At 31.9% G+C, this 17,304-nt stretch overlaps 3 protein-coding genes across 6 annotated transcripts; all 3 read right to left on the bottom strand.

Moving 5' to 3' along the window:
• Window positions 1-714: 714 nt before the first annotated feature.
• LOC110416008 (UBP1-associated protein 2C-like) lies at window positions 715-5,333 on the bottom strand. 3 transcript variants are annotated; one of them, XM_021427826.1, is made up of 7 exons: window positions 5,141-5,333; window positions 3,513-3,633; window positions 3,161-3,304; window positions 1,951-2,147; window positions 1,778-1,853; window positions 1,059-1,424; window positions 715-965 (listed from the first exon to the last, which is right to left on the bottom strand). In XM_021427826.1, the coding sequence occupies exons 1-6, from the start codon at window positions 5,266-5,268 to the stop codon at window positions 1,080-1,082; spliced, it is 1,011 nt and encodes a 336-aa protein (XP_021283501.1). In that variant the 5' UTR covers window positions 5,269-5,333; the 3' UTR covers window positions 715-965; window positions 1,059-1,079. The 3 variants fall into 3 exon arrangements, with proteins under 3 accessions (XP_021283501.1, XP_021283500.1, XP_021283502.1); XM_021427825.1 differs by having other exon boundaries at window positions 1,712-1,853; XM_021427827.1 differs by lacking the exon at window positions 3,513-3,633 and having other exon boundaries at window positions 1,712-1,853; window positions 5,141-5,278.
• A 705-nt stretch (window positions 5,334-6,038) lies between these two features.
• LOC110415916 (myb family transcription factor PHL5-like) lies at window positions 6,039-8,272 on the bottom strand. The gene is made up of 7 exons (XM_021427690.1): window positions 7,838-8,272; window positions 7,536-7,719; window positions 7,324-7,400; window positions 7,073-7,112; window positions 6,729-6,783; window positions 6,532-6,601; window positions 6,039-6,147 (listed from the first exon to the last, which is right to left on the bottom strand). The coding sequence occupies exons 1-7, from the start codon at window positions 8,198-8,200 to the stop codon at window positions 6,058-6,060; spliced, it is 879 nt and encodes a 292-aa protein (XP_021283365.1). The 5' UTR covers window positions 8,201-8,272; the 3' UTR covers window positions 6,039-6,057.
• Window positions 8,273-13,242: 4,970 nt separating this feature from the next.
• Window positions 13,243-16,019, bottom strand: LOC110415720 (myb family transcription factor PHL5-like). 2 transcript variants are annotated; one of them, XM_021427421.1, is made up of 6 exons: window positions 15,876-16,019; window positions 15,655-15,731; window positions 15,501-15,541; window positions 14,491-14,545; window positions 14,286-14,355; window positions 13,243-13,560 (listed from the first exon to the last, which is right to left on the bottom strand). In XM_021427421.1, the coding sequence occupies exons 2-6, from the start codon at window positions 15,660-15,662 to the stop codon at window positions 13,414-13,416; spliced, it is 321 nt and encodes a 106-aa protein (XP_021283096.1). In that variant the 5' UTR covers window positions 15,663-15,731; window positions 15,876-16,019; the 3' UTR covers window positions 13,243-13,413. The 2 variants fall into 2 exon arrangements, with proteins under 2 accessions (XP_021283096.1, XP_021283095.1); XM_021427420.1 differs by having other exon boundaries at window positions 15,815-16,019.
• Between the last annotated feature and the right edge of the window lie 1,285 nt (window positions 16,020-17,304).

Raw genomic sequence — 17,304 nt, forward strand, 5'->3', positions numbered from 1 at the left:
AAGGGTAGGATGGTCATAACCTTCTCTTTTCAAAGTTCCTATCTTTCATCTCTCGACTTTTCATTTCCAATATTATAGCATAATAAATGACAATTGTCGTAGTTATTATTATTCTATTATTAAATTTGGATTTACAGAGAATAATTTTGAATCTTTTTCAAATATAAAAACTATATATCAATTCATTAATTAAATATTTGAATACTATTATTATTTTATTATTATAATTACTTTTATAATTTTGTATTTTTTTAAAAAAATTAATCGGTTTAAACTTCACATATTAATTGCCGTTTCTCTTTAAATCAAAATTCAACTATTTCTACTCCGTGCCTTTATATTAATGTATTGTCGAGGAATGGAAAAAAAAAAAAAAACCAAAAGGGGAAAATGGAGAAAATGCTCAAAAAAAAAAAAGAAGCCTGATTGGATTTTTAATACAAGATTTCTCATATTTTGCAAATTATATACTAATTCAACAACTCTTTAAATTTAACTCACGTTACTGATCCAAACTTAAAATTCAAATTATTAATATATATATATATATATATATATATATATATACACATCTTGACAATTACAATTCAAACTTCATATATAATATGAGATTGAAAAACTCTTGCAAGTAGGGGAAAAAAAACACAGCAATACACATAAACACATAGTAATACACATAAACGTGATAAGAAATTCGAAAGGATCCTAATATCCTTGGACAAATAAATTAAGAACTTTATTACGTATCACTTTCAATTCGAATATAGAAAATAAATAATATTAATTAGACAAATTGTATTACAATTAACTAAAACTACAAGAAAGCTAGGAAATACAGGAAGAGGAAAAACGGAAGACTACCATTAAGCTCTCCTATATCAGAACTTGCCATCTCATCTTGTTCAGACGAGCAACTCCTGGTCTGGCCTAGTTGGTTTAAGATATAGTTGTACCATGGCATTTAACTGCAAGGCCAAACGCAACGGTGAATTTTTTATATGTATAAAACTAAATAGTCGCATTAATAGCACAAGCATAAATGGAGATTCGACTATCACCATGAATTGCCTGAGACTCTGTTATTGTTTGCCAATATAATATGGGTACCCACCCATTCCCATGGGCGTAGTTGGTGGCATTCCTTGCGGGTCCTTCTTTGCAACAAGGGGTGTGTATGGAATCAGCGGTTGGGTTGGGTATGGTGCAGGTGCCGCTGGAGGACTAGGGTATGAAGAAGCTGGATACGATGCTATGGTTTGAGGATACGCGTAGCCAGCAGGGGCAGCGGTGGGATGTGCTTTCCCAGGCTGTGGGTAGCCAGGTGCCATAGGCAGGGCAACAGGAACAACAGCTGCTGCAGGTAACTGTGTTTGTACAGGTTTGCCCTTGTGGGTATCAGCAAGCTTCACAATGATAGTTCTCCCCTGCAAGAAAACACAAACTGTCAAGCAATTACTTTATAGATCTCCAAGACAGCAATAGTCATATTAAATTATTTTATTATTTTTGGCAGAATCAGTCCACGCTATGTCAACCTCCATGTGTAAACTTATAATGTCATCCTTTTTGCATTCTATCACTTACATCATAGTGTTTACAGGATTTAGACAAAATAATTGGATTGCTAACTTCATCTTTGCTTAATAAGCCATCTGTAATTAGCAGATTTTGTCAAAATAAAAAAAAAGAATTGGTTTTGTAAGACAAGGACCTTTCTTCTCCAAAGGTCAGACATTAAGCATGCTATACTGCACATGTAGTGGCATTGTCCACTTACCCCAAGGATCTTTTGTGGATCATCTATGGCCTTCTTTGCAGCTTCCACTGTCTTGTATGTGACAAAACCAAACCCACTGCACGTGAAAGGAAAATAATAACAATTCTTCACGTGTGAAGTATATTAAAAAATAAATGAATTAATATAACTACAAAGATAGAGAAGGTATGCACCGTGATTCATTTGTATCTTTGTCATATGCGACTGACCCTTCCTCAATCTCACCATGCCTTCCAAAAAAATTTAGAAGTATCTCACTCGTGACATCTGGTGATAGGCCCCCAACGTAGAGCTTCCTTTGAGCTAGATCAGGTGTGGTACTTGCCCCACTCAACCCCTCACAGGCTAGATTACATACAGCCATCCGGCCCTGTGTTCAAACCATTCAAGAAAATAAAGAATTAACAAAAAAAATAGTAAATTAACAATCATGTGCATATCAAAGGACAAATCGCATGCTAAGGAAGAGTATATTCTTAATTATATATGCTACGAGCGTACACTGGAGTTGCATGTGTGCATGACATAAAATATACTTTCCATGTTCACTAGAGAGAATACCAAGAGACAGAGACAGAGAGAATTATACTGTTGATAATAATAATAATAATAATATCTCATATATGATCATTTGAATTATCTTACAACCTTGTTACCAGGGGATACTACTAAAGCAGCACCCCAGAAATGTAATCAAAGTTGCATGATAACGATCAACAAAGATCTCCATGTCAAGACAAGATTACAAAGTTAAATTCCCATACATGCTGCCTTTACTCCATTCTTCATCAAAGCCTGTGCTTCTAAACTATTACTGCAGGTGTTCCACCTCTCGAAGTTATGTTCTGTTATTGATGCAGAAAGAGTTTCTTGTCTTTCTCTTCCCTCTCAATATTTCGCTTGACAATAGACTAATATATAACTCCAGATGGCAGGAACATAATGGCAACAAATATCTTTCCTACTCCACAGAAAATATGGATTTACGCTAAACTATAGTATTACATACTGATAGCAGCCAAAATGATGCTATTTTATGCTCAGGCATTCAGGGAATTGAAATCCATATCACATTCACTACATGTCCTAGCAGTAAACTTTTATCAGATTCATGTAAATAGAATAGTTAGATCAAATTTGTTCTATTAGTGTGGATTCCATTCAAAAACGTGTTCACATTGTCCTTCATGTTTATTGAATGAATGAGTGTATGGAGAGAGAGAAAGAGAGAGACTGGTGAGTAGCAAATCCCAAAAGGAGAAACGGATCGAGATTCCATGCAAGTCACATTCTTGAAGAATAAAAAGAAAAAAGATGAGATGGAATGCATGTTCTTACAAGAAGAGCCCAACATGCAAAGACTGAAAAATGGCTATTGCTTACATCAATAAGCTTGCTGGGCGCACTAAGCGCACTCTGTGCTGACTCCATGTGTTTGTAAGTAATGAAACCATAGCCACGAGATTTTCCTGAGGTTTTGTCATAGATTACAGCCCCTTCCTCTATTTCTCCATGCATTCGAAAGGCCTAGACCAAAAATATTGGCTCTATACATTCAGTTAAAATGGTTCTGAGTTCAAGTTTTCTAGAAGTTCAAACTAAAATAAATAATAAAGAGGAAGATATAGAATTATGGGAAAAGTACACCAGAACTCTATATCATGTGGGACAATCACCCCAATATCACAGAAAACACAAACAGCAATCAGCAATCAGCAATCAGCTATGCACTCACAGCACACAAGGTTTCTGAAGTGGTATTCCAGGCTAAGCCACGAACAAAAAGCTTTCGGTGTACAGGATCTGAACTGGCAATACTTTTAATTTCTTCAGCAATTGAAGGATATTGGGACCCTCTTTATGCGTCAACATGCAAATAAACACACGTTCACAGAGTCAATCACACAGCATACAATTTCAAGCAAAAGTCATATAGCACGCATTCACTTTACACAACCAATGCACTTTCGCACACAAGATGAACCACGTAGAGAGGAGATTCTAAGCCACAATAGCCTTTCATTTTCAGATACTGACACTTTCATTTCATATGTTGAAAACTATGCTTTAAGGACGTTACTCAAATCGTCAAAGATTTAACCATTTCATTGGTGAATATTTGTTTTATTGGCATAAAAGCTAGAAGACTACAATGTAATAGAGTTAGAAAATATTTCTTGACATGAATACTGAAAGCGAATTAACACTTGCATTCTGATATATGCATTAAACAATGCATCTTCATGGTTTTCGAGCTCTCCAGAGTGAACTAATGAACTTACTAATAAACTACTCCTTTTAATAGCATAAAATAGCACAGGTGACACAATTTGTGGATATGTATAGTAGGTTTCTCTCTATATATTTCTCCTCTTTAGAACTTCCAAAAACATGAACGATAGGCAACCTAAAAATTTGGTCTAACATCTACTCCAATTTTAGAGGTAAAAGAATATAAATCAAGAACCCTTCTCAATGCCAGAAAGTTCTTAGTAAAAGGCGATATTGACTTACTAAAGGCAATCTAATAGGAACCAAACCAAGGGAACAAAAAACAATAGTCTTGATATCAAAAGCAAATACGGAGATATCCTAAAATTAAGTCAAACTCAAGCCAGGGAAAATTGTCAATTATGGGAAAATGCATAAGCAGATGTCAAAAGCATGTTCAGAAAATGTTCTGAATATATAGAAAAAGGCCTATGCTTCTGCAAAAACGAAAGTGAACTTTTCAAGAGACCCACAAGGCCAAGCTCATTATATCAGTAATCTAAATCACTACAACCAACAGTCTTTTATTTGTAAAAAGCAAGTAGCTCAAGCTGAACAACTGAAATATTTGAACATAAAGGAAAGAACTTCCTCGAGATTCGACAAGGCTTTGAAAAAAGCATAGACAAAAAAGTATCCTTTCACTACAATTGAAATGATTTTATAACTGATTATTGCATATTTTTACAAAATCGCTATCCGTTAATTATTTTAAAAAATAATAACAAAATAGTAACAGCCTCATCAAAATCCAGAAATGGTCAGCTAGCTATGCAGTATTTTTCTCCATATTTTCAAAGCAAAAGAAAAATTCAAAATTTCCTTCTGCAGCTGTTTTAGCGTCACTTGAGGACTCTTATAATTTTAAAACAAACTTAAAAAACCATTAAATTACAACTAATTCACCAAAACCAAAACCTTAAACTGACCAAACCAGCTCTCAAAAAACCCATGATAAAGAATACCCTTAAAGAACAGAAAAAAGAGAACAAAACAAAACCCAGAAATCATCATTCATTATTAGTCAAGTTTACTTGGGTTTTCTCGTGAGAAGATAAAACAGATTGAGGGTAATAAGAAAAAGGAAAATACAGTCTAGAGAGAAGATCGACGAGCTGAGATTTAGCGAGAGGGTCAAGCAAACAACGTAGCTCTTCTTGAGTCGATAACTCTCCGTTGTTTCCCATCTCCTCCATCTTTCTCTTCTTCATATCCTCCATTTTATTTTGCTTCTTTTTTTGGCTTTGCTTCTCACTGCAAAAATGTTTTCTTCGATTCTCCTTTCTTTTAGCCCTCTACGAGGTTTAGGTTTTAAGGATCATTTATGTTATGTTTTGGGGAATATTACATATGAAACCTTGTAGTTTAATTTTTATTGCAGTATTCACCTTATAATTTTTAATTATTGCAATTAAAGCCCCAAGTGCTACACTAAAAACCTTTTCCTTTACTTTAGGTCTATTTGACACACAGAATGCTGGGAAAGATACCGCATCAAGTTAATAACAATTCTATTATATTAAATATTTAAATATTCATTTGATATTATCTAAATAATACACTCCCAAATTAAAATTTAATTGAAGATTTTTTTTAAAAAAAATCAAACTCTGTTTTTTTCCATGAAAAAGTTATTTTTTCACAAGTCATAAATGTTCAGATTCAATTTAAAATTGATTAATCATACTTTATTAAGCATTTAATTTAAAATTGGTTTTATATTTGTATGAGTAATTTTTAATAGGTATAAGCATCCAAAGATACTTGGTAAATATTAGATTAATTATATTTAATTTGGAATAATATGCTCTTTCCTATCTAAAGACTACAGTCATTCAAAATTAGAGTAATGAAAATCAAAGATATATAAGAGTTTTTCTAGATTTTATTTATCCTAAAACAATCTCATGGTTAATATTTTCAATTCCTCTGGAACAAAAGTATCCACTCGAAACTTGAAGATTTACATTATAGTTGATAGGGTTATGTAGTGGGATTTGATATCCAAGTTAGGCCTTATTTGTTTTCTTTAGCTGCTCCAGCATCATTTGAATTTGCTTTCCTTGTTCCTGTATTGCTTGCTGTAGATTTTGCTGAATCTGCCCACAAATAATTAACAAATATGATAAGAAAATCATTCTAGCAATGAAATCAAATGATCAAATTCCCATGTTTTTGCAGTAAATAAATCAAGGCAAAATGCTTAAAGGTGCAATTTGGAATGTTTTAAAAAACTGGAAACCAACTTAAGCCCAATATTCAGTTAATGTTTGTATAGGAATGACAAAAAAATTCCTTTTTAGTTCCAAGTTTGATTTCTTTTAGAATACTCGATACTGGTACAAATATAGTCCAAATTAAAATCAGGAACGAATACTATTAAGTATACATTCACATATGTGATATAGTAATTCCATGAAAAAGCTTTCAGCCACCCAAATCTAGTCATAGCTTTAGGCTAAGAATTAAAAACAAGGTGATACCTCTAATTGTTCGCAAAGATGTCTTTGAACTTCGAGCTGCATTTGTAGTATATCTGTTGCTTGCATGCCACTACACAGTATGGAATTTAGAGGGTTAGAAGGTGTTCCCATACTGTATTGCTTGAAATTTTATATACTAAGAGCAAAAAATGAAAAGTTAAGGTTTTAAAACTGTATTATGTATACATTAAGCTCACCTTTTCAAATAGAGCACAGGTAAGTCATCATCATCAACTCCTTGGTCAGGTTTAGCTGTGACCAAAAATGAAGATAAATGATTTTAGGACTTATCATTCATCTATTAATACACAGACAATTTGACAAGTTTAAAAGATATGACAAAACAATTACTAACTAAAACAATGTGTAAACCTTTAGAATTTAGATGAAATAACATTCTACCTAGTATTTATGATTTATGAACAGGGAATCGCATTGATCAACCCCAGTAAAAGCATCAAACATTAATCTTCAGCTTATCTTTGGCCAAAAAGAAAAAACAACAAAGAAAAGAAAGATTCTTCAGCTTATCAGAGTTTACCTTGCGTGGATCCCGTAATGTATTTTGCATATCGGTATTTCTGCATAGCAAATAATCGCTTAAAGTAGAGGGCGGAAAGAAAAATACTACTACTGTTTTCTATATGCAAATATGTAACTGGCTTAGGTTTGGCCTAACGATTATAACCCTGCTTAAAATGATTGAGGTTCAGAGTTCAAATCTCCACTCCAACCTTGTAATTTCCCATACGAACACCTAAAAAACCAGTATATAGTATAAAACGTTTTTACCTGCAAATGACTTTTGACATGAAGGACTGTCAACCCATTTGATTTCATTAGCTTCAGTATTGCCCTTGGTGTCGCCTCTATGATTCAATGAAATGTTAATGAATATTAATAAGGGAACGTTCCATGTTTTTTTTTGGTACATAGAATAGAAACAATCTTTCTTGTTTTACTCAAGCTGGAAAACTTTGCTGATAAAGTTAAAAACTGCTTACTCTCAGCACCACCAAGGAGATTGACGCAATTGACAAACTTCTCATGAAGATCTACCGTCCATTTTATTCTTGTTTTGATGCTTGAAGGCCTTCCTCCTGAGGAAACAGAGCTAACACGAGTTCCAGAAATCCTGGAAATGTTTGGATATTGCTGTTCTGGTTGAGGAGAGCATAAGCTAATAACCTGTGTTGATGCAAAACTAAGCTATAATGAGCAAATTTATTTTCCTTACGAAACCAATCATGAATAAAGAAATGCCCATAATTAAGAACGATATTTAATGGAAGACAAGATCACTTGCTTTGGAGTCGCGGGTTGCCTCAGCAAGCAACTTGCCATGGTCAAGTGAAAGAAGGCTTCCCTGCTGCGACCAATAACTTTTACCATTAGACTTCTCAGTGAATCTCTGACATTGGTTCCTCCAAAGATGAGGATTCACAATCGACAGCAAGGTGTCCTTTGCTTGATTAATGGTGGGTATAGCTTCGTATCCTGGCGCTTGGTGTTCATCAATGTCACGCTTTGCAGGTTGGAAATCGATGTAGCTCTTACTTTGATCAGTTGCACAGAAAGCAGAAGCCAATTGCTCCAAAGGGGTGGTGGAGGTGGTGACTGAATGTGATACAAGACGCTCTTGTTTTTGCTGTGATGCAGCTCCATCCATGCCTGCTGCCGCTTGACTCCAATAACCCGCTTTACTTAATTAAAGCTGCTGCAATCAATGTTCTGATTCTTCAAAAAAGCTTGATGGAAACAATGACCTATGTCCAGCCAGGTGTTGGTTTCTCTAACTTTCCACACTTAATTTGATTGACATTGTTTCAGTCTTAGAACATCTTTATTTTTTTTAAAATGTTTAATTAAATGATAAATATATGTATTCAATTTTTCAAATTAAAAAAAAAATTCAAAACTCTAAATTTTATGGAAAATGTGGAGAAATGCATTTGTTTTTTCTTTATTAGAGACCTTGCCTTGGGCATTTAGGTAGCACTCTTATAGCCATTGAAAGTGCCTATATGTAATTGTGATGCGGCAGAATGTCTGTTGACTTGTCCTTATCATCTTATCCGTGACAAGAAAACAAAATTCAATAAAAAATTGACAAAAGATATACTTATTTCTGGGATGTATGGGATGGACCCAAGCAAAGAGTAATAATTTCTGTTGTATTGGAGAAAAGGTCAGTCCAAATGTCATCAGACCACTATGTTACAACTTCAACATTGTCAACTTTGTCGATGCATTCCATAATTAAAGCTCCATCAAATAATAAATACCCATATTTTAGGAAAACAAAGATAACCCTGTTGTTGAAATACTTTCGTTGGGAATTAGGAGGTGTGGGATTGATATAGATATGGGGTTCATTGAATTTGGACATCTTTTAGATTCACTGAATGGGGACATGTTATTTGCTTTTCGGAAACCTATAAAAAAAAAAAAAAACCAGAAGCAAAAACATCATCGGATTTCAACTAGCTTTTGTAAATTATTTTTGTTAATGATAGGATAATGTAAACATGTGCCAATTGGGTTCAAAACTATATTCCAAAGAGTGGTTTGGACAGCGGAATGCTGATGAGTCGCTTAATTTGTTTCAATCTCAAATTCTAATCGCTTTGAGTTAATTGGACAACTGAACCGGTGACCCCCAGAAGCCAAGACAACTGATGAGAGAAGATGATCAACTGTCATGGAGTATTGCTTGGCTGTTAATTAATTGAAGGAATATTAATCAACCTTCTGATTGTTGTGCTAATTGGTGCAATATTAGTGTAAAATATAATGGTGTTTTCTGATGAATTGAAGTATATCTTAAAATTGAGAGTTTTATTAATTATTTTTTATTATTTGTCTTTTTCTTTTAATATTATATATATTTTTTGTAAAAAAAAAATATAAATAGTAAATATATCAACCAAACTAAGGCTTAGGAACATATATTTTCATAGATATTTTCCCTTTCAAACAGACTTTTTTATTTACATAAACTTCATAAATATATAGTTGTAATAAAGGATTCAATGTGTTTTCGAGTTTCAATATATGCCTTTAAAGGTATATAAAAATTAACAATATATAAGCACTTGACTCTATAATAAATATGCATGTATCTGTTTATTAAAAAGCTATATATATGAATTCAAATCCTATTTTCTTCAAACTGTACTTGTTAAAAAAAAAAAGAGGGCAAAAATTACCATAGTCATTTTATGTAAAATTAAAACTTTCAGTTGGTTTTTTTAGGCTATTATTATATCTTTTAATATATGAATATATATATATTATATTCTTTCTATATCGTCATTAATTTTAATTTAGATGAAGATTTCCTTAAAGACAAAACCACAATAAATTCAACGTCTGAATGTAAAGAATTCCTGAAAAAGAAGCTTTATCTTTGGACAGCTGGATGATTTGAATCAGCTTGCTATGCATACAATAATAGAGTTATATATATGAAAAGATGGCAATGAGTTTACCACATTATTACGATGACTCCTTTGAGAACATGGCAAATAATGACGACATTCAGATTGCACTAAACTACAAAATATAAGTGCTCCGTCCATCTACAAGTCGTGGTAAAAAGGGTCAACTGGTCATGGCAGGGTCACCAATTGCCAGAAGATGTGGATATCCACAACCATATGTGAGCTTGTTGTGACAAATATAAAAGCGACAGACCAGAAAAGAAAGAACACGTAGGCATTAATCAATTTCTGTGATTCAATCATTTATTGATCCACATATATATATATATATATATATGAAAAAATTGACAGGAATTCATTACAAAAAAGAAAGAAGAATCACTCATTAATTAAGGTTTCGATTACTAATTACTTTCTATTTTTATCTTTTGCTTTTTGTTATATGTCTGTTTTTGTTATGCATTTTTCATTTATTTTTTAATTCATTTTTGAATAAAAAATAGAAAATAAAAGTAGTAGTTAAACATAATGAAACTAATCTTTGAAAAACAAATATTAGTAATATTATTGAACAAAAGAGTTCTTATTCCATTAAGAAATTCATAATTTCATGGTAGCCTACTGACCATTGATTAACATGAGAAATCATTTAATTTGCCCAAATGTTTGCATCATGATAAATTTGATAAATCTAGTAGTCCTGAATATAATCTGTGCATGTTTTGATTAAACTAAAACAGAAATCAAGGAGCCCTGATAAAATTTCATCATTAATATTGCCATTGTCAAGTCGTGCTAACTTGGGAGTTGACTAGAATTTAAAATCTCGTTTGATTAAGATTTTAGTTTGTGTATAACAAGTAATTATACATTTTTAAACTTTTTGTTTCACATTGAGTCTTAATTCTATTCTCCTTTGAACTTCTACATTATAAAAGCCAATCTCTAAACTTTAGAACTATAACGGTGAGTTGGGAAGCCTTAGAGAGCCAACACTTTCTAATTTTATCTTTCATGCTAGATGGAGCTAGAATGAGTGTAGGTGAGTGTTCTTATGAGGCTATTAAGAAAGGATGGACAATGGGTTTTTGGGTTGGTTTGGAAAATCATTGAGAGAGATTTTATTATACTTTAATTTTTCAATAGTAGAAGAATTATTTCACTTTGTGAATATAAACAAGACGTTAAATCATGTAAATTCTTATGTTTTTCTTTGGGTTTCACTTTTCTTGTTTGGACAATTTCACAACAAACCGGTATCAAAGTTTTGGGTTAGCTAGATCAAAATTCAACAAGGATGTGAAAAGTGACTAGTTTTACGAATTTCTTAATTAAGAAGTTTGATACGAATGCTAGTTTCATATATTGGTAGTGAAAGATGAAAGATTTCCTTGTATAGCAAGACTTGACGTACCCTTTGCTAGGAAAAAAGAAAAGGCAACCAGATGGCATGAATGATATTGAATGGGTAGAATAAGAGGAAATGTATATTATCACTATTCAGCTTTACATCAAGGATAACATGTTTAACCATGTTATTGATGAGGAATTCACTCTAGAGTTGTTTGTGAAATTGGAGAAGATTTATTTAGCAAAGAGCCTTTCCAACAAGTTTCAGTGAAAGTTGTATCACTTGAAGATGGAAGAGAATGGAGATCATATGAAGCATATGAACAAGTTCAATAAGATCATTGATTAATTGAAAAAGGTTGAAGTGAGAGTGGAGGAAGAAGAGAAAGCACTATTGCTCCTCATATTGGTTCTAAACTCTTATGAGGTATTTGTGGAATCTTTGATTTGCGAGAAAGATATAGTAACATTAGAACAAGAAAAAACAGCATGAATGTCCCATGAAGCAGAAAGAAAAGTAAAGACGGGGTAGAGATTTAGCTGACTCCGGATTAGTAGAGGTTTAGAAAAGCAACCAACAAGCGATTTAAGGGTAGCAAGTGTAGATCCAGTAAAGTTCAGTATTTTTGATGCAAAAGGGTATGAAACATATTAAAAAGGATTGTTTTACAAGAAATATGGTTCAAAACCTAATTCCACAAACGTCCAAAGTGCATGTCCAACCATTAAGTCTATGGTACAAATTGAATTCAGAGAGGGACCTCGGCAAACCCTCTTATTCACCAACACAGACAAGATTTTCGTCCTTTCACAATCTTCTACACCAAGAGAACCTTTCATTACTTCCTTGTAAATGAATCTCACTTCAATAGCTACCATCCCATGTGCAGTGCTCCCATCCATTCGAGGCCTCAGCTTTTAAAAGATACAAACCATTATACAAATTCCCTCTCATTAGTACCATATCATTTTGTGGGACTTTTATCACTACATTACAAGTAGAAAATCCATCCTCTTTGTAGTCTAATAGGCTTAATGATATTAGATTGTTACACATTATTTGGACTTAGGCTATACTACCCAAAAAGCCCACAACCCCATCAAACATTTTGATTCTCACAACTCCAAGACTCATGACCTTCATAGTTGACTTATCACCAACTCAAATTTTTGACCATTAATTATTGAAGCAAATGAAAATAATCCTTGTTGGGAGCATACATGTCTGACAAAAGCAAAATCTAAATACCAATTATCATTAGAATTTGTATCTATATCATTTGAGATTGCAAGAAGAACACAAGTATCATCATCAATAATGAAAACGTACTCACCTTTATTCCTATTACTCTGATTTGTTATATGTAGTCAAGTAATTTTGAAAACTAATGATTTGGAAAGTTTTGTGCTTACAGAATTTGAATGTGTTCAAAAGTAGATGGAGTTTAAAGAGTTGCAATTGGATGCAACTTAAGGAAGAAATTAAAAAGTTTGAATTCAAGTTAAAAATGGAGATTTATTAAATTTTGAATTGACTAAAATTCAAATTCTTATTTAACTAGGATTTCAATTTGTGTATAATATTAAGTAATTATATAATATTGAATTTTTTATTTCACATTAAATCGTAATCCCATTCTACTTTAAACTTTTGTACGAGTCACTAAGTCTCTAGACTTTCGAAGTGTGCTGGTGCTTTTGAAAATCATAAAGAGAGAACACCTTGTAATCTAAAAATACCTTCCAACAAAAATAGCCCTATCCGTGGAAGGCCATATTTTAAATAATTATTTGTATTCATTTTATATTTTATTATATCCTATTTTTGTTCTGGTTTATTTTGCAATATGAACCCATAATTTAAGCTTCAAATGGCTCATTAATTAAATCCCAATAATAAACTGGGCTCTCAAGCCCAATCAGTAAATTGGTTTTCACGCTTGACAGATCAAATTTTAAGCTCCAAATTAAAGCAAGTTCAAATACAATAAATTAAAAAACTTTAAAATAAATATCAGATTAGTTATCGATTGAGATCTAATCCGAATTATTTGAAAATTCACTAAAACTCCCATACAAAATGATGTGTCTACATCTTGGATGGGAAGTAAGCAAAGGGTGTGATGTCCAAATCTTGTTCTTTTAGGAGGCTTTCGTTTGTTTTTTGTTGCTGATCAATCATCATCTTCAGCTGCCTTCCTTGTTCTTCAATTCTCAGCTGTAAATTTCGCTGAATCTGAGCAAAGGAAACAAAAAAAAAAAGTAAAAAATGTAAAACAAATTTAATTTTATGGTTCGAAAACAGAATGCCTCCAAATATTTCTTTGCATGTGATATATTTTTAATTTATCCCCTTTGGTACCCTGATTAACTTAATGGAAAAATCAATCATTGACAAATATTTATTGCTTATGAATTAAGTTGGTATAGTAAAAGGAATTAAGCTAGAAGCTCTTTCTATAGGCATCTTCGTTGAATTTTTAAGATGAATATCAAATCTAAAATCAATTGACGATAAGGTGATGTGGTCTTTACTATATTTTATACACAAAATATCTTTAACTTAACAGATGTGAGATTCTTTTATCATTTGATGCTCTCCCTTACATGTAGAGATAATAAAGTAGAGAACAACGATGAATGGGATAGCTCTTACTTTTTATAAAAGTATTATAGAGGTGATATTTCCATATAAGTTAAATTGGGTATATGTTGAACATATAAATATAACAAGTACCTCTTCACCTATTATTAATTGGTTTTGATTGGATGTCTATCTAAAATTTAATATCATATTAAGAGTAGGTGTTACACTGCTGTTGTGTGCTTCATAATTCATGCCAAGATTAATGTTCGTCATTTAGGATGGGAGTATCGAAGTGACAATAGTCTCACCCCTCTTAAATTAGAAACATGGCAAGATTAATGAAAAAGAGATAAAATCAAAGATCATGCTCGTACCTCTAATTGTTCACGAAGACGCCTCTGGACATCTAGCTGAAGTTGCAATGCCTCTGTGAGGTGCAACCCACTGCAAGACAGCTTGGAAATTTTGATTAAATTACAGTGTAAGATTAATGGAACAGCAAAACAATTTCGGTTGTGAATTATTTAAAAAATGAAAGTATATTTGGGTAGAATAAGATGGATGCATTAAGAAGTTTACGTTTTGACATCCAGTTGAGTTACATCACTTGTACTACTCCTTTCCTTTGATTTGCCTGCAACGAGAAAGGATATTGATGAGACGAGATTGCTGCATGCAATCAGGACATATAGGCGAAGCAAAATCTCTATTGCAGAGATTTGCTAATAAATGCGTGACTTAAATGGCCTTTGGAAGGGAGAGGCAAAGGCGCTAAGCATGGGTGTCATAGTTATGCTTTGCACTAATTACGAAGATGTAATTCCATCTGAATCTAGTTTTAAACACCCAAAGGGAATAAAAGACTATGCTATTCCGCAACAATTCAAACAACAAAAGCAAAATATGAGGAGTATCCCTGTTCACAATTCACTTAGAATTGAAACCTATGACTAGATTAATATTGTTAATGTCTTGCCTTGCCATTTGGGGATCAGAATAACAAAGGAATGCCAGGAACAGGGAAGCACAGAAATCATATTTGTTAATCTTAATATAGTTTCTTCTTTATTAAAAAAATATGGAAGGGGTGTATCACAATTCAAATAGGTTTTATGTATAAATAAATTTATGTTAATCCAAAATCTATCATAATAGAAATTTAAAACACACATAGTACTTAGTGCGCTAGATCTTACTCTTTTTTTCTTTGCAACTCTCCAATGAGTGAGATCATTGTAGATATGAGAGGAACATAACTTTACTTCTTATGTAGTGAATCCATATTCCCACTCATCATATGATTTAGGATTTCTTAAATAGGTCCACACTTTTAAACCCACATATAACATTGGAATCTAACCCACTTTATTGGATTAATTACAAGATCATTTTAATCAAGATCAAATTATCCTTGCCCAATTTTGATAAAATACAAAAATAAATAATATATATCCACACTTTGATTTTACTAAAAATTCTAACCAATTCTCCGTTCAGGTCTTACAGATTCAACTGGCTGGGGTTTACGGTAAACTCCCATGTTGTCAAGCAAATACGATGTATATATAAAAGCAACTATCAAGGTATACCTTCAGTAGAATCTGTCATGTTTTTTTGCAGTACGATATTTCTACAAGACAGAAATCAGAAGGAAACAAATTCATATATTAGCATTTTGCCTGAAGAATATCCCAACCAAGATAACATAATCAACAACCCAAAATCTTAAAATTGAAATTTTACCTACACATGGCTTTGCACGTGAAAGACGGTCAATCCTTCTGTATCCACCAGTTTGAGAATTGCCTTTGGAGTTGCCCCTGTTTGATCAAAGTAATAAACTAAAATGCTTGCGGAATGGTTTCTCAAGATTTGACAAAGTTAAAAGCAAACTACTACTAACTCTCAGCTCCCCCAAGGCGTTTAACACACTCCACAAACTTGTCAGAACATCCCGTGTTCACCTTATTCTGGTTTTACTAGCAAGTGCTGCCCCTGTCGAGACAGAAAAGGTCCCAGAAGTAGAATTTGAAGACTGCTTCTTGCTGAAAGATGCTTAGCTGTGCAAGCGGAGAAATATATGACTTACAGTAAGCCTATAGGGTAACAACTAGTCACAATTCGACAAAGAGTAACATTAAAATACTTATGAAAACAACAAGAAAGTTTTTTTTTTTTTTCATAAAACAAGAAGAAAGTTAATTTCAGATACAATGAATTGACCTATATCTTAAAATGATATTAAATTCTTTTTGATCGAGACTTTTTTTAATTACTTTTTTATATTTATTATAAAATACATATAATAGTATAATTATTATATATATATGGAAATCCTCTGCAACTTTATCGAAAAGATGGCAATGAGTGACAACATTAATACATTATTACAATGACTCCCTTGGGAACAAGGCAAATAATAATGACAATTAGATTGTACCAAACTATTAAAAAAATATAAAAGTGGTATTCGGTATTTTACAATATAATATGATTATAAGTAATGTAATTACAAAAAAAATAACATTACAGTATTTAGTATATAAGCAAAATAATGATTAAAATACAAAAAATATAGCATTACAACGTTTAGTTTACAAGTACTTTACTAGGAATGTAATATTAACTTTCAAAATTACTTCTATTTATTAAAATGTAAGTTTAATATATTTATATTTTTTATTTTTTATTTTTATATAATATCATTTCTTGAATATATTTTTAATGTCATATATTTTATTTTCATTTCTTATTATAATCGTATAAATTTTATTTCATTTCTTTTTTATAATTTTTTATATTATATATTTTATTTTAATTTATTTTATCTATATTATATAAATTTTAATTTTTATATTTTATTTTATTTTAATTTTTTATTCTTATATTATATATTTTATTTTAATTATAACATTATAAAATATTTAAAACAAGATAATAAATTGGAGGTAAAAATATATTTAAAAACATTACATAGTGCAATGTAATGTAATTGCATTACGATCTTACATTACAGTGGTCTGTTACAAAATAAATACTGTAATATAATTTAATTGGATACATTGCAGAATATGTGCTTCCACCTCCCTCATACCAAACGCTACGAAAGAGTCTATTAACAAGTCTTGGTATAAATGGTCATTTGGTCAAGGCAAGTAATGGCTGAGTCAAAATTTTATATTTGAAGGTGTAAAAATAAAAAATTTAATATTTGTAAGGACGAAATTATAATTTTTTTTAAAAATAGACAACAAAACTATAAAATTTAAAAAAATTATTAAATTTGAAAATTTTAAGAGGGACAAGGCCTAACTAGCCCTCCTCCCTTCGCCTCTGATGGTAGGGTCACCAATTAGTACTAGATGTGGATATCTAGAACTATATGTGCGCTTG

This window comes from Theobroma umbraticum, unplaced genomic scaffold (genome assembly GCF_002168275.2).
Source record: "Theobroma umbraticum cultivar Fairchild unplaced genomic scaffold, ASM216827v3 scaffold_147.0, whole genome shotgun sequence".
Classification (NCBI taxonomy): Eukaryota; Viridiplantae; Streptophyta; class Magnoliopsida; order Malvales; family Malvaceae; genus Theobroma; species Theobroma umbraticum.